The 19937-nt window shown below is 51.1% G+C and overlaps 6 protein-coding genes across 6 annotated transcripts; 2 read left to right on the forward strand and 4 right to left on the reverse strand.

The window, feature by feature from the left end:
- Window positions 1–146: 146 nt before the first annotated feature.
- Window positions 147–2142, reverse strand: FIBRA_02342 (uncharacterized protein; the record flags this gene model as incomplete). Its single annotated transcript, XM_012324205.1, has 8 exons — window positions 147–306; window positions 355–539; window positions 611–718; window positions 775–944; window positions 1355–1517; window positions 1570–1678; window positions 1736–2053; window positions 2111–2142. The coding sequence occupies 8 exons, from the start codon at window positions 2140–2142 to the stop codon at window positions 147–149; spliced, it is 1245 nt and encodes a 414-aa protein (XP_012179595.1).
- A 468-nt stretch (window positions 2143–2610) lies between these two features.
- Window positions 2611–4117, reverse strand: FIBRA_02343 (uncharacterized protein; the record flags this gene model as incomplete). Its single annotated transcript, XM_012324206.1, has 7 exons — window positions 2611–3212; window positions 3267–3351; window positions 3406–3530; window positions 3587–3613; window positions 3667–3779; window positions 3830–3879; window positions 3941–4117. The coding sequence occupies 7 exons, from the start codon at window positions 4115–4117 to the stop codon at window positions 2611–2613; spliced, it is 1179 nt and encodes a 392-aa protein (XP_012179596.1).
- A 478-nt stretch (window positions 4118–4595) lies between these two features.
- On the reverse strand, window positions 4596–6647 carry FIBRA_02344 (uncharacterized protein; the record flags this gene model as incomplete). Its single annotated transcript, XM_012324207.1, has 14 exons — window positions 4596–4609; window positions 4666–4802; window positions 4855–4913; window positions 4976–5099; window positions 5153–5249; window positions 5300–5326; window positions 5374–5407; window positions 5455–5492; window positions 5544–5607; window positions 5662–5667; window positions 5727–5990; window positions 6043–6111; window positions 6164–6337; window positions 6630–6647. 14 exons carry the CDS (start codon window positions 6645–6647, stop codon window positions 4596–4598), a joined length of 1125 nt encoding a protein of 374 aa, XP_012179597.1.
- A 214-nt stretch (window positions 6648–6861) lies between these two features.
- Window positions 6862–11317, forward strand: FIBRA_02345 (uncharacterized protein; the record flags this gene model as incomplete). The annotated part of the gene is made up of 5 exons (XM_012324208.1): window positions 6862–8465; window positions 8517–8774; window positions 8827–10499; window positions 10549–10855; window positions 10909–11317. The coding sequence occupies 5 exons, from the start codon at window positions 6862–6864 to the stop codon at window positions 11315–11317; spliced, it is 4251 nt and encodes a 1416-aa protein (XP_012179598.1).
- Window positions 11318–11537: 220 nt separating this feature from the next.
- On the reverse strand, window positions 11538–16963 carry FIBRA_02346 (uncharacterized protein; the record flags this gene model as incomplete). Its single annotated transcript, XM_012324209.1, has 14 exons — window positions 11538–11896; window positions 11954–12188; window positions 12244–12267; window positions 12322–12537; window positions 12595–12768; window positions 12827–12881; window positions 12934–13035; window positions 13089–13231; window positions 13282–13929; window positions 13986–14096; window positions 15154–15206; window positions 15258–15885; window positions 15938–16064; window positions 16122–16963. 14 exons carry the CDS (start codon window positions 16961–16963, stop codon window positions 11538–11540), a joined length of 3717 nt encoding a protein of 1238 aa, XP_012179599.1.
- A 433-nt stretch (window positions 16964–17396) lies between these two features.
- FIBRA_02347 (uncharacterized protein) lies at window positions 17397–19851 on the forward strand (the record flags this gene model as incomplete). Its single annotated transcript, XM_012324210.1, has 7 exons — window positions 17397–17565; window positions 17628–17717; window positions 17768–17847; window positions 17911–18039; window positions 18099–18201; window positions 18260–18429; window positions 18487–19851. 7 exons carry the CDS (start codon window positions 17397–17399, stop codon window positions 19849–19851), a joined length of 2106 nt encoding a protein of 701 aa, XP_012179600.1.
- Between the last annotated feature and the right edge of the window lie 86 nt (window positions 19852–19937).

A 19937-nucleotide genomic window follows, 5' to 3' on the forward strand; every position in this document is an offset into this window, starting at 1 on the left:
TTCTTCTTCGGACTCACATAACTGAACAAGATATGCCCTACCATCGGATGGGATCCATGTCTCAAAACCTGTGGCCTTGGACTGCATGATCTGTGACACAGTCACTGAACATCATAAAGAGTTAAGACGTGTGTACAATTCTCTCATTAATTCGTACCATCTGAGTCTTCGAGCCAAGGAAATTCCTCGTCATTCAAGACCCACGTAGCATACATGTCGTCGCGCTGTGTCCCCGGCCATGGTACGCGCTGCACTGCAGGCGGGCCTCTAGTTGAGAATTGAATATAATCATCCCGAGGTGACACACTGCGTCTGTATAAATACAGATCAAAGAGCGAAGCGGCAGCCACGTACCTTAGTAATGTTCCTTCTAGTCGTATCACGCCTTCGAGGTGCAAAGTTATGGCGTGCAGGGGAAAGGCTTCTCCAGGGCCAAGCAGAAAGTGACGCTGAGCATTTTGTGCGAGTGGGGTTGACTGGTATAGCACCTGTTCCGTATCAAATTCCACCGTAACGAGGACAAGAAACGACTGTGTGGTCTAGTTCGACAACCCAAACAGACATGAGACTCTGGACTCCACATCCGCGACCCGATACAGCATATACGAACCTGGATGACGATCCTCCGCCCGCTGGGAGCCCAGCTCATCGACACGTTCTCGCCATGCTCTACCAGCGACGTCGAGGTGCGCGACAGGTGCGCGAGCACTGCAGATGGCTACAAACCCAATGCTTATCATGCTGCATTCCGACTCCAGGAGCACATAGACATACTCGGATGCGCCATATGGAAAGCCCGCTCTTCGTTAGTGTGCAGAACAGGCTCTTACGCGGGCTCGCAGAGAGGCAGACGACAAATTCGCTAGACACAGGCAGAGCGGGGGTAGTCGAGAGCTGTCGTGCAGCAGATGTCGGGAAGTACATGCTCTCCGGTCCGATACAGACTATTGATCATGAATGCGAACAATGGCAGTCGAGGCGGCTGGTATGGTACTATGAGAAGGTCGAACTTCACTGATGGACATGGGACGAGTGGACGGCGGTAGAACAACTTACTGAGCAGGACGACAGCACACAACAACACGCTCAAGCTCTCAACGCGAGCAGCGAAATCTCGAGCGGCTTAACGCCACGGTGTGATCGGGGATTTGTATACGATTCACGAATGTTGACATGACAATGCTACAAATACACACACGGGAGAGAGCACATCAACCCTATGAGACACACGGACAGCAAAGGAACGTCCACTAATCAGGAAAAGCAATAAACTAGTGCAATAGTACTGTCTTTGATTAAATAAAGCTGTTTTTTCACGATCTTACCCAAGACTTAAGAGTGAACCATGACCTACGACCCTTCTCTTCCGCGGTAGCACTCGGGCTCGCCGCCGAAGACGGCTGGGACGATTCCGCAGACGAAGGAGAGGACATGTAAGCAGCGGTTGTACCCATAGTCATAGGCTGCATACGCGACTGGCGAATCAAATCCAGTATCATATGAAAGCCTTGTCGGGACTATGAGGTGGATGAATAAATGAGGAAGGGATATATATGAACACAAACTCACCCTCTGAATGTTTGCCTTGAACCGTGCAAGTCCGTGATTCTCGATCTTCTTCGTCAAGCCCCACCCAAAGCCAGACACAAATCTAGCGTCAGTGTTTTGTACCGTTTTGCTAGCGCACACAGATGAGCGAAACTGCGTGCTGCGACACGGTAAGCAAACAACTGACCCATCCTCAGTCTGCTGAAGGATTATGCGCTCCTCCACTCTCATCACTTTGACGTGATCAAGATTCTTCGTTGTACACCGGACAGTCCTCCCAACAGGGTCGACTTCGCTCTCTTCAACAACCCAGGACTCGGCACGCGAGATCATGCCCTTCGGGGCCCATCTTGGCAAAGCACCACTCTTGAGAATAAGCCGCGTCGTCACCAACGAGCCTGACGGGGAGAGCGTGCGCGAGATGACGTCGCAAGACAAAACATGAGATGCAAGTGGATTGGGGTATCTCATAAAGAATGCATAGGAGACGATGGCCCAGGGATCGCTGCACGATGAACACATTGAGACATGTGGGACTGACGTTGACCACTGCCGAACTTACTCGTACAAGAAGGACTGCGAATAGAACCTCATTGCAGCAAACGATCCCGGAATGGTTCACGGCGGCAGGTAGATATCCAGCGATGTAACGGAGAACAGCTTGGAGAGCGAGGAGATTGAATGGAGGGTGGTGTTAACGTTATGAGACCTCGCAGGCCAGATGACCACTCCTAAGAGGAATCCTGAACGGAGGGATCAATGCCTGTTACGGAGAAGTCTCCGCGACACGTGACCTCATCAATAGAGTTCGCCTGGTTCTGCCTGGTTCTTGCGGGGCATGACCTGGCTTCTGCATCTATTTCACAGAAGGATTGCAAAGCTCCCAGCCACGGCATACCAGCCACGACCAGCCGCTCCCAGGCGCATGGCCTCCGCGAGGAGATCGTACGCGCCGGACTAAGATTACAGTATACACATGCGCATGCTGGCCCTAATCATGTTCCGTATATACATGATTTCAAGTTGAATGACAATCACTCTTGAAAATAGTCGGACAGAATATCACCGATAACACTCATCTCGTACGAGTCCCTCCTCAGAAACAAACACTCGTAGTCCGTCATATGCAGGCCGAGTCCAAATGGTTCGATCTTCTTGTATGCTGGATAGCCCGTGTCGCTCAATGAGGGAAAGACCAGCATCCTCCAACTTCTTTCCCCCAGCCGCTTCCCCTATCGTTACAAAGTCATCGTGAGCAAGGTCGTGTGTGAAGCCAAGCAGGTACGTCCGCTGGGCGTTCATACGCTTCGCTACTGCGACAGCCTCCGTAACGCTGAGATGTGAGGGGTGTGGCTGTACCCGCAGACAGTCAAGGACGAATAGCGGCGGGATGCGACGCATGGATTTCAACATCGCCCAAACGTCCTCCGGGATATGAGAAACGTCGGAAAGATAGGTTATGGCATCCTGGATAATGAAGCCGAAGCACAGGTAAGGTTGGATCTGCTTGACAGGTTCCGTGGGAACTGCCGTTGGAACGTGGACTGGTGTCCCAGGCACACTGGGAGTAGAAGCATTTGTGGAGGCCGGCGAGATAGAGTAGGGCGTGGCGGACATGGAGGCATCAAGGGGAGGAGAGGGCGTAAAAATGCGCCCGTGATGTACTGCCGGAGTGATAAGACACGTCGACACTAGTATAAACAGATGCGGCGACATACCAGCAAAGGGTGTGATCTGTATGCCAGTGTCTCCTATTTCAAAGGGCACGCGGTCCTCGATAATATGCCACTTGAATTCAGGGACCTGGCGTAAACGAAGCTTAGCATCATCGCAACAAGGGCTGTGATGGTATCCTACATCACCACCACCGGAGGCAAATTCCTTCGATATGAGATACGGGAACGCTCGCTGGACCTCCTTGAAGGTCGCCATAGATACATATAAATCAATGTGGGGCTGTATTACGCCGTGTAAAGTCCATCCTGTGATAGTCCGCGATTCCAGATCCGCATTTATCGGTCATAGCCAGGGCACCCACCTCTTAGATCGTCCAGGCCATTCATTGCTAAGAGAGATTGAGCACACCGCGAGGAATGAAAAATTGGTGTCCAAACTTACCATCAGCGTGCGCATGTGTTATCAGAACAGCATCTATCCGGCGCAAGCCATACTTCGGAAACCACTCTACTGCGGCGGGTTGGAAACTCTTTCCGACGTCTATGATTATGGTGCTGAGACACTGTGTCAGAATGATTATCACGAAAGCTGGCTTTGCACGCACACATCACTTCCGTCTTTTGCACGTAGCCGGACAGCAGCTGAAGTGTTGCGCTAAGCAAAGTGAATCGCGTCAACACCCACGATGATGCAGAGGGAAACTTATGAAGCCAACCCTGATGTTCTTCTTACCCTCCGGAGTAAGCGTGGAGAGACAAGTCCGGCAAGGTTTCGCTCCAGGTGGTGCGGTCAAACAATCAACATGCGGAAGACTTGAAGACGTGCCAGTGCCCAAGAATATGAGCTCAGCGGACGAATCAAAGCTAGGAGAAGTAAAATCGAGTGATCCCATAGCAGAAGTGGTGGCAACGGTCAAAATGCTCCGGATGGTCTAAAAGATCTTGGACGGCGCTGAGAGGGACGGGAGGTGCATTTCCATGAGCTCGAGACCACTGGCGTTATATAGCGCGATGTGGCTGACAGCCACAGTCTGTGGTGGGCATGATTGAGATAGTAGGCCGGATTTTTGGTGAAGTTCGGCGCCGCGCTGAAGGCACTGCAAGGCGCCTTGTCTGCCTTGCCTCCGCGATCCACGTGGGATCCGATGTCTGTCCGATCGTACCAAATCGTTCCGGCGTCGACATATCGTTCGTAAGGAGGGCACGCTCTCGTAATTCACTGGCGCCATCGGACTCGCCACGGACACTAGCACAGTGGCTGACAGAACCGCGAACCCACTGCCGTTGACAGATGTGATGGTACAAGAATATGTGCTACACAGCGGTATGATAACATGATACACTCCTCTTCTAGAGATGCTCATCCGGGGGTTACTTCGTGAAAACTGCGCAGCAAGCGTAAGCGAACTATTCGTCGTGACACATTCGACGCTCCACATACTCGACACGACATCTTCGTCTTGCACCAAATGCGTCAGCCCGACTTTCTGGGCATGAGGCGCAAATTTCGACGATTTCCCCTGGAGCAGAGAATGAGTCAGGGGACATTCAACTTTTGGAGATGTAGATAGGCTCACCCTGCGGGCACAGTCAGCAGTAATACAATACAGAACGGGATCTCAGGACCCACCAAACAAGCGCGTAGCGGAAATTAGTGGCTAGCGACCGATGGATCCCGTTGCACACGTCCTGATAGATAAATCCGCGTGGTCATTCATTTTGAGCGGCTGACAACTAATCAATCGACTCACTTCAATGTCAGCGCCTCTGCGCAGGCATATTGGATCAGTCAAATCGGGGTGTGCGCCCCGTTTCTTCGTGTACACCTTGACGAGCCCCAACTCGTCCCACATCCGCTCTATCAGATAATCCAGGCTACCGAAGAACGATCAAAGGTACCGTCTGGCGACACGACTAGGAAAACTTACTTCAAATTCATTTCGCAGCTGATTACGACCGTGTGCTCATCACGCGCCAATTTGTTCATTTGCTCAAGGCTAATGGCATCGATTTTGTTGTACACATCTGGGCAACATATGAGCGCTCGAACCTGGATATAGACAGGGAACGCCTACATAGGCACGGCATATACTTGCGCGTTCCTGGGCGCTGTCAGATAGTATGACCAACGAGAACTAAGACTGGTCACCAATTAAAACATCTATAAACTCGTCCGTTGTAATCTGCCGGGATGTCAGTGGGGGTACATCAGGGTGGCGTACCTACTTACGTCTTCTCGAATCATTACGTCACAGTTGTGCAACTTGTCTGAACTAAAGGTTAGTGCGGGTTACACCCTGACAGAAAGACAAGATTGACAGCTGGCTAAGATAGATCGTATCGTCCTCTCGTCGGTTTTTGTGAGCTTTACTGTCGTATTTAGCTGCATATGTCTATATTATTATCGATACCCTGCATGAAGATATAATGCACTGACCGTGATCTAACAAAAGGAAATGATCGTATGACAGAGGGCGAGACGCACGGGGGAAATCCACTCACGCCTCCAGTTGTTTTTCGTTTGAACACGACGTCTGGCTTCCGCTTGTTGAGACGGATGCCGACCGCGTCCAGTTCAATTTCCAGCAGGCGACGTTGCTCCTCTGACTTCGTGGCATCCAACATTATCAGAATAAGATCAGCCGTTTTAGCCGTTGAGACGACTTGTCGCCCTCGCCCTCGTCCTTGACTTGCACCCTCAACGATTCCGGGTAAATCGAGCAATTGTATACGCGCTCCTCTGTATTCAATGACACCAGGGATTGCCTTGAAAATAGCGTCGGATGATGTATCGTTACTCGCCGAATAAGATACGTACGGTCAACGTCGTGAATTCATACGCCGCTGTTTCTGATTGAGTGTGAGTGCATTTGCTCAGAAGCGTTGACTTATGCGGGTAGTCAAAACTCCCGTCTCGGATAAAATTGAGACTGGATCACCTTGCCGACGGAAGGGAATCCGATGAGGGCAACCCTTGCATCGCCTGATTTTTGGACGTCAAATCCGCTTCCACCTCCGGAGGACTTTGTCGTGGGTTCAAGGAGCTGTGCACGGTACCGAGCAAGTTTCGCCTTGAGCAGACCCAAATGGTACTCCGTAGCCTGATTGAGAGTCTGTGATCACTATGTTCGTCGAATCCAATAGGGTAGCCTTCTCGCCTTATTCTTCTGCGCTATTCGTAGCATGGGTTAAAAATATGCGAAGACACAATAAATCGATTGGGTACTGACTCCTCGCCATCTCATCTGTAGATAAATTGGATTATTTGACCGTTTAGATCGGGAGCTGCGATGCATTCCGATGCGACGACAGTATCACAATTCGGGCACTCACCCTCGATCTCTTTGATCTTCGAAAGGGTAACACAGTGAGAGAATCTACCACGATAGATACAACAGAATATACCTTCTCTACGATACCCATCTTTGTGTCCTGTTTCCAGTGATTGCAGCGAGGTTGTTGGACAAGCCCGCAGTGGCCAAAGCCTCAAGTGAATGCACGCGCGTCTATGCACGCGCTCTTGCGGTAAGCATGAGATCATGAGCCGAGGATCTGTACATGCCACTTCAAAGTGTGCACTGTGCACATTGCAGAGGCATCTGTCCACCTCTCTATTGCATCGTGCGCGACTTATCACATGAAACGACACACCCCTACCCTCTATACTCATCCGGAGCACGACGCAGACGACGAACACGAAGGAAGCTGGTCCTCAGGTCGAGCTCAGCAAACCCCGCCTTCGTCTTTAAGCTCGGTCCACTCCAAGCGAACTAAAACACGCCAGAGGAGTGGTTTCTCTCCAGGACCAACAAGTTCTACTCCATCCCAGGCTTCCTCTTCCACTCTTTCCCAACGACATCCCAATGTCTACAACCAGTTCGTCCGCAGATATCGGTCGGGGGCTGGGCTCGACGACGATCCGCGCAATGATCCAGACAGCCATTACTACCAGAGAGGGCTGGGACAACTCCAGGATGCTGGAGACAGCGACGACGAGGACATCAGAGGTATGGTCGGCAGTAGCGATACCGACCGGTTATCCTCGCTTATGCTCGATGCTGAGCCAATCGAGCCAGAAACGCTGGAAGACAAGGAGCGACTCGAATGGCAAACCATGCTCGCCTCTGTGCTTGCCGGGGAGGTGCTCAAGGCAGAGAATACGCGCATTGCAGTCGCGCTCAAGTCATCCTCCGAAGAGGAGAACAACCTGCGCTTAGATATTTGGTTAGGCATCCGTGCGCGACTGCATGGAAGGACAGTAGAGGAAGAGCGCAGAAGGCTGGATGAAAGAAGGCTGTGGACTGTGGACGCCGTCATCAAGGAGATTATGGACTTCCGAGTCGGTGACATGCCTGCAGATTCCACCGAGTCTCCAGCGACACATGCTCTCCGTCAAGTCAATTCCGTCCTTCATCGACTCGACGTTGCCCACTCACTGTATCCGAGCTTACGAGCCTTCTGCTTGGACAACTCTGTCGCGTCCGAGCCGGTTTTCCAATCTCGCTGCGATACGCTCAATACATGGTCCACGGTTATTACGTCCCTCCGTCAACTCATCAATCTTCTACGAAAGTGGACAGGTAGTGAGAATCTCGACGTCACGAAACCCAGCGCGGGTTCCACTATTCCTTACCCCCCGCAGAATGCTCAAGGCGAAAACCTAAATGGAACCACGTTTGTTGATCGCTTGTTAAAGGAGGAGTCCATCCAGAGACAGTTCGAGAAGGGATCTATGACTACCATTCATGCTCTTGTTGGTACTACTCGCGACGCTCACGTCAATCTAGCGCCGATGTTTAAAGAGATGAATCTCCCTTCGTTCGAGAAGGAGCTAGTCCCACTTGTCTCATTCCTGACCAACCTCGCACAGGCGGTCTTACGCGTGCGCCTAGATTACGCGCAGAGATTGAAGAATCCAGATGTCCTCATCATTGACCAAATGTTGGAGGATTTGAAGGTGAAGATAGGCTTTGCGTGCACGCTCAAGAGGCAGTACGAAGCATTTTTGATCCCTGATCCCGGGGGCAATTGGAAATTGCCTCCGTGTATTAGCGCAGATTATGACACTGTGATTTTGGATGCCTTGACGTTCTTTTTCAAGCTCATACACTGGAAATTGAAAAGTGGTCTGAAAGGAATCTACTTCAAAGAGACTGATGTTATTGAAGCCCAATGGGCTACCTTCAGCGACATCAGTCTTACTGTGCCGGGTGGTGCATCGCTCGTTGCAGAGCAACTATGGTATGCCCGGAGTCTCATACGGTCAGATACTCGTTGACTCAAGCTCACTAGTGCACTAACCAATAAATTGATGGTCCGAGTGACCAACTATTTCGACACACAAATACGCTTTCCCATCATAGGCGACGTTCAACAGCCTGGACCAACAGCTGATCGCAAGACGAATGGTAGCTACGGCACTGCTTTTCAATCGCACATGAAAGCAGTATCGTCCGGGCAGGTCATGTCCAACGAGCAGCGCACCATTTGGTACTCTAAAATCCTGGATGGGGTGAAGCAGCGATATCGAAAACTTCAGCGATTAGCACGGTGAGCTGCAATGTTCTATGTTTAGTTGATATTTAATGAGCTTGCATCCCAGTGTTCTCACGCACAGGTTCAGTAATTCTGTGGAATACGACCTGGAAGACGTGCCCATGGATATCTTCGTAGGCCTCCTTGTGGAAATGGATCATTTTCTGGTATACACACAAACGTTTGAGGAGGAAGGCACGTATATTGTCGCTCCCCATACACTTCGTGATCGCCCAGAGGATATCCGGAGGATTCTTTTGGAAGCTTTCCATGTCAATGAGACTGACGAGGCCTCCTGGTTGGTGGAAGGTGGGGATCCTGACCCAAATGAAGAGGATGAGGAGCCTGTCTATCTTCTGGTTCTCTCCCCGCGCACCCATTTCCTATGGAATGGTCTTGTCCTCATGCTCCAGATCCCCAAACTTGATCTCGAACTGAAGGACAATCGGGTTCGCCTGATTGCCGATGGTCCTCAACACCGACTCGCCGTCGCCAAGCAGAGAATCAACGACCTCTTTTCGCCCGTTGACGAAGATGGCGAACCTCTCGAGCAGCTGCTTCCTCCCCTGACCTGTATCGTGCAGCAACAGGCGCATCTTCCCTCGGTCAACAGAGAGTTGCGCAAGATTAGTCGCGCCACTAATAAGCTGGCGGAGTCAATTGTGGACTCAGTGCACTATGTACGGAATTCGTTGAAGGAGGCCACCGGATATCAAGAGTTATTGGAGAACTGGTATGGGTTTGCATCTGAACATGGTCAGCACGTTCAGAAGCACATGGACCGCACAACGTTGCTCAAGTTCAATCGTCTGTTGATCAAATTGGCCATCTCCTGGGTATCATTCATCTGTGACGACTGCGATCCCAACGATCGGAAGACTTTCAGATGGGCGGTGACCGCACTCGAATTCACACTGCATCGGACAAAGCGGAACAATATACTTCAGCTGCCCGACGATCAGTTCGAAATGCTAAGGCAGAAGGTAGCCAGTTGCATGACCTTGCTTATAAGTCATTTTGACATTCTTGGGGCTCGCTCGACAATTGAAGCAAAGAAAGAAAAAGAGCGCCAGGAGGAGCTACTTCGACAGCAAGCTGTCAGCGAAGAGACTGACAAGGAGGAGGACCTCCACGATATCCCTCCTGAGCAAGACGACACCGCCGTTGCTTACACAGATCCTATAATCCGAATGTTTTGGGAGAAGACTACTCGTGCCGGACGTGAATTGGAGGAACAACGAGCTCGTGTGGGAATCGAACAACACACGATTGGTCGCGTCTTGGACGAAGAGAAGCTCGTGGATCGTTCGCTTGTATTCCTTGCCGGGTCTTCCTCGAATATCTCGATCCGTTGGCAACAGGGTCGTTTCATCGGTGCAGGCTCTTTCGGCTCCGTGTACCTGGCTGTGAACTTGGACTCCGGCTCATTGATGGCTGTCAAGGAAATCAAGTTCCAAGAAGTGGCCGGTATGCCGAATTTGTATTCACAGATCAAGGACGAGTTGAACGTCATGGAAATGCTCCACCATCCCAACGTCGTCGATTATTATGGGATCGAGGTGCATCGCGACAAGGTGTTTATCTTCGAGGAGTACTGTCAAGGAGGCAGTCTGGCAGCCCTACTTGAGCACGGTCGAATCGAAGATGAGGGTATACTCCAAGTCTACACTATGCAGATGCTAGAGGGCTTGGCGTATCTCCATTCCAAGGGGGTCGTACATCGCGACATCAAACCAGACAGTACGTACCAATTTCATGCTCAATTATTGTTGTTCATTGCATTTTCCAGACGTTCTTCTCGATCATATGGGCGTCATCAAGTTTGTTGATTTCGGTGCCGCTAAGATTCTGGCGAAGAACCAACGTTCAATACAACGTTCCCGCCGAGTCTCGGATGCAACAGCTCCTAGTGCCGGAGGGAGCGGCGCCATGGGTGTACAGAACAGCCTTACGGGAACGCCAATGTACATGTCGCCCGAAGTCATTAGGAATAGCTCTCGTGGTAGACAGGGTGCGATGGATGTTTGGTCCTTGGGTTGTGTCGTGCTCGAATGTGCGACTGGCCGAAAGCCATGGAGCAATCTAGACAACGAATGGTAGGCATCGTCCACAAGTTGTCATCTGGACTATGCTAATGCCTCACTGATAGGGCGATCATGTTCCACATCGGCGTCGCAACACAGCATCCTCCCTTGCCAGAGCCAGGTCAACTCAGTGAGACAGGTATTGACTTTATCCGTCAATGCTTGACTATTGATCCTGTACACCGACCCACGGCCGATGAACTTATGGATCATCCTTGGATGCTCGAGTTCCGTGTAGCATTACAAAACTACGAAGAGGCCGAGCTTGCGACAAGCCCCCCGGTAGAAATGCCTTCAGAGTCGACTTACGACGGAGCCTCTGTCGCTCGACAAGCAGCTATTATACAAGAAAAGCAGGTCGAGAGTATAATATCAGCTTCTCCTAGCATGTCGCCTGTAGAGACACCGATCGGGTACTCAGGCAGTCAATCTGAGTTGCTGAACTTTGAACAAGTTCCCGATCATCAACTGTGATTCTAATGTTGTCAGATGTTTTTCTAATTTACCTTATATTTTGTGTAGCTTAGTCATCCACCGATTGTACCAGTCCCCCTGCATAGCACTTCACTCATCATACAAGCGGTTGCTATATGTGTAGTTTACAACAGAGGCATAGATATTCAAAACTCACGATAGAAACGAACAGAAATCAAATGACAGTATCTTCCGATGTCCAAGATCAGGCAGCAGAAATTTATTCAATAACCCAACGCTTTGATTGCGTGCTGCTAGTATTACTGATATTTGAGGGGTTGCGTTTTAGGCTGTTGGTGTCAGTCGCAGCTGTGCGCGATGACGCCGCATCGGAAAAAGAGGCGTCTTGTTGAAGCTCAAACGGCCCCCCGGAAATGTTGTAGAAACGAGGGCCAAGCTGTGCGGGTGCGATAGACGCCGAACTGATTGAGGCGGTAGGAGAGAGTGCAGCCGCGTAGGTTGGGATGGGCAGCTCGCTGGATGGGAACTCAGCCTTCTCTACGTCCTCGCCGCACTTAGAGTCGATAGCGGTGGGCAAGAAGTTATTGTAATCGTCGGTAAGGGGCTCCCGTGCATTCACTATAATTTCGAAGGTCAGACTCACATGTGGACGAGAACGACGAGACGGATACTGACGGTAGTGCGACAAACCCTTGCCGAAATTGACTCGGCAGACAATGCCCATGATGAAAGTGGTGAGAGAAAGGACGACAGTTGCCGAAACGATGATACTGAAGAATCGCCACTGTACGAACGTCCAGCGGAACGTAGCGGCGGCGAACATACCACCCCATGCGCCAAGGTACAGCAGGGACACGAAGAGAAATACCAACATAGCGATCTTTTGTTCGCGACGGACAGATATCCACCCCTGTAATACAAGAATCAGCAACAGCCACATGAGCCCATGTCATAAAACAACCTACCACAGTGAGCCAAGGGATCAGGAACTAGCAATGCATGTAAGTCACACTGACAGCAACTGATGCCACCAGATTACTCACGATTAGCAAAACAATATCAACACCCTTGAAGATCGCACTGTACTGCGTCAGATGACCGATAGTGCCATTCATGAGCTGGTCGATCCAAAGTCCACAAGAGAGAGCGATGAGGAACAGAGTGAGCTGGATGACAATTGAGAGGAACAGCACGATAGTGTAGACACGGTTGATCCTTCGCGAGGCACCGACGCGCTTGAAAGTCTGCCATCCAAATAGCTGATAAAACATGATCAGCGTACATCCACAAATGGTAGATATGAGAAAAAGAGGAACCTTGATAAGTCTCCACGACAAGATGACTGAGACAATCAGAGCGACAGCGTTCAGTGCCATACTTGGGATCTCCGCATTGGAGCGTTCCTTCCAGTATGTGGGAAGCAGGTTCACGCCACATGCACCTTGAGTAGTGAGCTTATTGAAATCGGTGTGGAACTCAGCACTATTGTACTACGAGCATTCAGAGGGTGAGATTGCGTTATCATATGAAATACGAGTAGAAACACACGATTTGGAAAACTCCCCAAGCAGTGGCGCCAACGTGAGCAAGGAGCGACGCGATGCTGTCGAATCGCGCTCAGCGCAAATGAATGGAGGAGACAAGGTATGCCTTACATGTGGGGGACGGACTCATTCAGCAAAGCTACAAGGGACATGGCGAGCACCCAGAACTGGAACATGATATAACTGATGTCTTCACGTTTGGTGAAGTCCAGCCTAGGGAAGGAAAAATCAGCTATTTACCCTGAACGAAGGCTTGATCGCCTTACTGCGACACAGGCCAGTTAAGGACAGACAGGCAGGTGTGATCCAAGGTGACCTCACTTGTGCCGGACAGACCGTTCACTTTCACAGACGTCTGGCCATCCATTTGGACAGGCTGAACACTAGGTCCTCCACGGCGGACGTGACGCTTATAGTACTTTAGCACCCCGCAAAAATGAAGTTGTAAGACACACTTACAGATACGACACCAGTTGGCTGAGCGCTTTTGTCATCTCCGGTGTCAGTGGTGATGCGAACGATGTCTGTGGCTTCAGTTTTAGTGACGTGAAGCGTCACAGTAACGAAGTGGGTCGAAGTCGCGTTGTGGGACTGTGTCTCCGTAGGGGCAGTAGACGTAGTGGTGTGAGACGTAGTCGCCGTGGTAATGGGCGTGGATGAAGTAGACAAAACAGTCGAGCTGCTACTGCTAGTAAAGGTGGGTGTCGTAGAGGTGAGACTGCTCGACGACGATGCCGAGCTTGTCGCGCTGGAGGTAGTCAACGAGGAGGCAGACGAGGAAGAGGCGGACGAGGTCATGGTAGTCATGTTGCTCGAAGAGCCGAGCATCAAGTCGGATGTGCTATTTGTGTACGAACCCATCCAAACTACCTCGCAAGAGTTTGCGCTCATGGAACTCGGTGCGGACTGGCACATGACAAGATCTCCCTGGTACACGGTAAATCCGGACATGGAAGCATTGCCCTCGGTGACAAGTTCGGTCAGGAAAGAAGCAGCTTGAGCATTGATAACGAACGCCTGGATCTGAAGAACAAGTTGGATGGTGAAGTGGATGACACTGAATAAAAAGTAAAATGTCGTTATGCGCGACAAAGTAATGCGCTCCCACTACGCAGAAGAGCAGCGGTTGAGTTTCAGCAGGCATGCAGGCAAGACTGACGCACGAAAAGTCTCAGCTTTGCGGGCACAGGAACACGGCTGCGAACACGATCGAAGTTCATGCGCATGGCGAAGAGTTCTGCATGCGATATGAAGCTTAGTATGGAGGACCAGCCCTAAGAAGCCGACTTGAAATTGGAATCACCAGAAGAGACCGGGTTGAAACCGAGACAGGCAGCGAGAAGAACGGAAATGCAACCACAGGCCAGCCAGAATCACTTGGACGGTTGCAACGAAGGCCCAGCCGAACTCCCAGACCAGGGAAGTAAAGAGCGTGAAGGTTATGGGAAGAAGGAAAGAGGGAGATGGGAGTTGCCAGGTGTGGCGGGGTACGTATGTAAGTCCGTTGTTGCGCGGATAAACATAGCGATGACAGGCCGAGGGAGCCGTCGACGAGTCTCGGATGGGCCGTTGCACTGCTTTCGACATTCGCCTCGACGTCCAGCCAGCTCATCATTCCCATCTCTCAGCTGCTAGCCTGCTCGTCGACCGCATCCCATCGGCTGTTCACAACGCCCAAACCATCCAGCGACGGCAATAATCTCGCCAAGAGAGCCAAAAGGCAGTGTATGCCTGGTCACACATTAATGGCGATCGTCCTGATGTCGGAAACTCGTCCCAGACTCATCAACCGCTCAGCTTGATCATCTCCAAATCTTCTTGTTCTGCCTGACTGATCCTATCTGAATGCAATGCACAGTTCTTTGACGTCACATACTTGGATTCATCCGCTGTGGTACTACACACAGTATAGATCAATCAGCGATACCGGTCCTGTAGTCCCTTAGAATAACAGGTGAAAGACAGACGGCTGCACCGCATCTGTTGGGCTAAGTAAGCTAACCCCGATCTTATTCTAGTCATTATATATCACCACAGACGGCGCCTGCGCGAATTGCATGAGGCCGGCATGAGGATCGCTAGAACGAGCTGCCGGGTCTAAAAGCTACAACGGCTGGTTGCGAGCCTAGAGGATCGCCTCTGTCAGCCACCTTTCTTCCTTGGATCCTTTCATTATCCGCGAGGGCCAAGCCCTATGTAGACAATAGGTACGACGTGTACGTAGACTATGAAGTAGATGATCATAATCGAAACAAAGGCATTGGTCAATTTGGACGTCGTATATCAGTCACCTTGACAACACAACCAACGATTTGAATCCACCTCACGCACATTGGTCTCGTACCCAGGCGTGTCGAAGTGGGGTACTATGAGACCACTGTGCACTACCTTGAGGTGATGTTCATACATCAGCCAACCTCACAACACTGACTTACAAAACAACCCGTGAAACCCAAAGGGGAACACCCCAGTCATCTCAGCACGCCCAATTTCCTTCAATTCCTTCGCGTCCAACACCACCAAGCTGCTGCGCGACGCCTGCTCGTCGAGCACTACGCTCAGCAGTACGCCATCGTCCTCGTCCTCTGGAGCCGCATCCGGACGTGGGACGAAGATCGGCTCGGACGGCGTGCGGTCCACTGTCTGCCAGACCTTAGTAGTGCTGCCGTCCACCTTGCCCGACGCCATGTCGAGCTTGACGATTGCATCGGCCAATGTCGGGTGGTCCGGCGTGTTGCCTTTGTGGATCCCATACGCATACCGATACGGGCGATGATACACGCTCGGTGAGACGACAGGGAGCTCGATGTTTTGTTCCAAGGGATAGGTGTAGTCCACTATCGCATCGCATACTCCGTCCACAGAAGAGGTGGGAGACGGGAGGCGGAAGCGGCGGGCAATCCCTAGAATGGGGGTATTGTGCGCGGTGAGATCGCGCAACGTGGAAAGGTAGGTGAGCTGGATAATGGAATTGTCTGGGTATATGGACATGTCAATGATGACGTCTCCTGTGGCGGGGTCATCAAAAGCATTCAGATGATGAAAGCAATAGAATGGCGGTGTCTATATTGAACAATTAGCTCATATAAGTGCTCAAGACATATGACAAACATACCTTGTATTTGGCAACTATCCCACCATGCTTGCGATCAACAACATAAAATACAGAATCAGCGTGAGGATCCCAGTTGGTGTCAATTGACTCGGCAAGGTTCCCATTCATGACCACTGACAATCCATAGCTAGGTTGAATTAGTGCGTTTACAGAAATGATGGTCGGCAATGCAGAGATAGCTTACTACTTGATGTAAGATTGCCAGACGCAAAGAACGACGAATTTTTCCGTCATGGCGAATGAATGAATATACGCAGGTGGGGCGTCGTTGATGTCTGCGAGAATGTCTACTTTGTTGTCCTTGCCACTGATTCTGAACACCTTGTATGCGGCAAACTTGCCTCCGAACTTGCATACAAAGTTATAAAAGTCGCCTGTTACAGGGTCACGACACGAATGCGCGGCAGATAAAGGACCGTCGAGTCGAGGATCAATGTCCTGGTAGGTGGCCATGGCGAGAGGTTCCAAAGTTTCGGGATCGAGGAGCTGAAGCGCATTTCCGTCGGTTTTGGCGACTACATATTGGGGTCCGGAGGAAACAGTTGGAAGTGGAACGTCCATGGAGTCCCAGCCGGGCATGTTAGGAGTGAGAGTAACAGAGACATTCTTCTGGCTCGGGCTTAACTTGGGTTGGTCGCTGGAGTTGCTTGGGCCCAGGGCATTCCAGACAGAGAAAAATTTGCGAAAGATGGTCTGGCAAGGGTCCTTCTGGCCAAAGGAACCGCCGACATAAACACCTGCGTCGGCAATGGTCTTCTCCAGGTCCTCAGCACCGTGGTGGGAGCGGTACGTGACGCGCTGCCCGCCTGAGTGGATCTCGAAGCGGTGGTGCATGGCGAGGCCATCAAACCAGTGGTGAATGTCGACCGAGTTGGAGGGGTCAGCAGTAGTCGGGATGCGAGTAGTGCCCGGTCCAGTCCTGTAAAGCACACCGCTGAGCCAAGGGGGAATCTCTCCATAGATCTGAAGGTCGACGGGTTCACGCTGCTCTGTTGCATTCTCGAATCCTGCAGCAGAGGAACTCATGGCTCGGGACAATAGTGATGGTCAGGAGTGAAGAGTGACCCTGCAGGCTTGGGTGTGGTGAAGCCCCTATGATGCGTGTGGGTCACCTGTGCCGCAACAACACAAAAAAGCAGATCGCGTGTCACTTACAAATTCTCTCTGCGCAAACAAGTCCATTGGAGTCTTGAACAAGCCATCCTGGGACTCTAAACGTAAAAGACGCATCGAGACCAATGCGTCTTGCGAACTGTTCAACAACCGGAGCCGGGTTCGGGTGCGCGATTGAGCCGATCCCCGAGACACTCGGCCTTCGCGTGTGGCATCTTCAATGGTACGGCATATATGGAATTCAGCTTGACATTGCCAGAACATGACCGTGGTGGTCTCGCTGTTCTCTTCCCCCCCCCATCTGGCGGCTTTCCCTCCTTCAACCTTGGGCTAGCCGCTTTTTCCGATGGACACCATTGCTGCCGCTTCCCATTCACGCTCCACGCTGAACACGATGGCGTCGCTCCCATACCGGGTGGACCCAGAGCAATATCACATCTACGGCCACAGACGCGCCGTAGTCGTAGTCGCCCTTGCTCTAGTCTTGTTCATCTCTGCGCTCGACTCCACCATCGGTATGATGTTCATCGTCTAGCATATATGTGATTCTGACTGCATACCCGGAATCTTATCCCAGTTTCCGTAGCACTGCCGGTCATTGGAGCTGACTTTGACGACTACTCACAGGCAAGCTGGATCGTCACCGCTTATTTGATAACCTACACAGGTATGTTCCATGAGTGGGCAAAGTATCCCATCAAGACTCACTACGTACAGCGTTCCTTCCCATTGTCTCGAAATGCACGGACATCTTTGGACGAAGACCCGTCCTGGTATTTTCCACGCTATTTTTCATGGTCTGTTTTCCTTTCTTCGCGAGCAAATATCCTCACCATTCAATGGCTATCTGCTTGGCTTAGCTTTGGTCTGGAGCTTGTGGCGGTGCCAAGACCATGAATCAACTCATCATATTTCGCGCTCTGCAGGGAATCGGTGGCTCGGCGATTTATTCTGCTGTTATTGTTACAATTAGTACCATTGTTCCTAGAGTGCGTGATATTCTTGACTTGATGCGTACAATCTCTGACACTAGTATGCGTTCTTCTAGATAGAAATTGCCAAATATACCCCAATGATTGGCACAGTGTTTGCTATGAGTAGTGTCGCAGGCCCGCTCATCGGAGGTGCAATCGTTTCTCATATCCATTGGGGTTTGTCTTCTCGATTGATCGATTCTGTACTGCTTCTGATCATCGATTCTTGCGCTAGGCTGGATATTCTTCGTCAATTTGCCCATAGGTGCCATTGGCACTTGCTTTCTCCTTTATGGATTGAAAGATCCACAGCAAGAACCTCTCAGCTGGAACATGATTGCGCGTCGTGTAGACTGGATAGGCAGCTTTCTCCTCCTCGCTAGCAGTGTCCTACTTTCCTTTGCAGTAAGTTCCTTGATGCATGTTCTGCTTATCTCGGCCCTCTCAATTGATATGTCCTAGCTACAAGTAGGGGGCTCAACATACCCGTGGATTTCGGCCGAAGTTCTTGCTCCCATCGTCATATCTGTGTGCCTGTTACCAGCTCTCGTATACTTCGAGACTCGTCATCCAGAACCCCTCATCCCGCTGAATTTATTCAATGGCCGGAATTACACCCTAATCGTCACCTTCACACTCTGTCTCGGAGCTGGCTTTTACACAACTACGATATTCCTCCCACAACGGATGGAGGTGGTCGATCTTGTCTCACCGATCACGGCAGGGATACGGATGCTCCCACAGCTCCTCCTCACAGGGCTCATGTCCATTGTGGCCGGTGGAATCGTCGTGAAGACACGTCGCTATCGTGGAATTATGTGGGCTAGCGCATCCATTGGCCCTATTGCATGTGGCCTTCTCTCCATCCTCACCGCACACACGTCCTTTCCTCAGCAGTACGGTTTCGAGGCGCTCGCAGGTATCGCCTTCGGGACGACATTGCCCGTGTCGACAATCATCGTGCAATTTGGCACTGAGCGCTCAGAGATCGCCGCTGCTACGGGTTTCCAGTCGTTCGCGCGCCAGCTCGGCGCGCTCATCGGCATCGCTGCCGATACTGCTATCTTGAATGGTGTCGTCACCGGCCGTCTCAATCTCCTCGCGGACAATGGTGGCCCGCTCGCGGACCCTACGCTACGTGGGGCGATCTTGCAAAATCCTGCCGGGTTGTTGGGCGAACTCGATCCCGCGTCGCGGGCTTATGTACAGAATGCATATAGCAGTGGCTTTTCAAAGGTTTTTATTTTTGCAGCCGGATGTCTCGCGGCTGGAGCATTGGCGACTTTTGGGTTGTTGCACGAGTTCCCTTCAGAACTCGCAGCCGATACTCAAGACGCGCAGAAAGGAGATGTTGAACCGGATGAAGTGAAGTCTAGCGACATTGAATCGGGGAGGCAGCTTGGTGTCGACGGGCATAGAATCACGGTCTACACGGAGAAGGGCGACGTTGAATCAGGGAAGCAGCTTGACGTTGAAGAGCATAAAATCACGGACGACACGGAGAAGGGTGATATTGAATCAGGGAAGCAGCTTGATGTTGATGAGCATAAAACCGCGGACTACACGGAGAAGAGCGACGTTGAATTAGGGAAGCAGCTCGATGTTGATGAGCATAATATCGCAGACGACACGGAGAAGCAAGTTCAATCTTATTCTCAAGCAATTGATGGCATCGATGACAAGAACGTCAGTATTTCTCTGCTGCAAATTGCGAGTGAGCCTCTGCATGATCAGAATTCGGGAGGTGATATCATGCCCGTTGATTCTGTGCAGGGATCGTCTGGATCTAGCTCTCATCTTTCAACGACGCTCGATTCTGTAGCCTAGTAAGACAGGGCATGTAAGTTCTTGTGCTATGCTTGAACTTTCGTAGATACCTCTATATACCTTTTCTTGTCAAACTATTCATCTGA

Source organism: Fibroporia radiculosa, assembly GCF_000313525.1.
Source record: "Fibroporia radiculosa TFFH 294 genomic supercontigs, scaffold1239, whole genome shotgun sequence".
Lineage (NCBI taxonomy): Eukaryota > Fungi > Basidiomycota > Agaricomycetes > Polyporales > Fibroporiaceae > Fibroporia > Fibroporia radiculosa.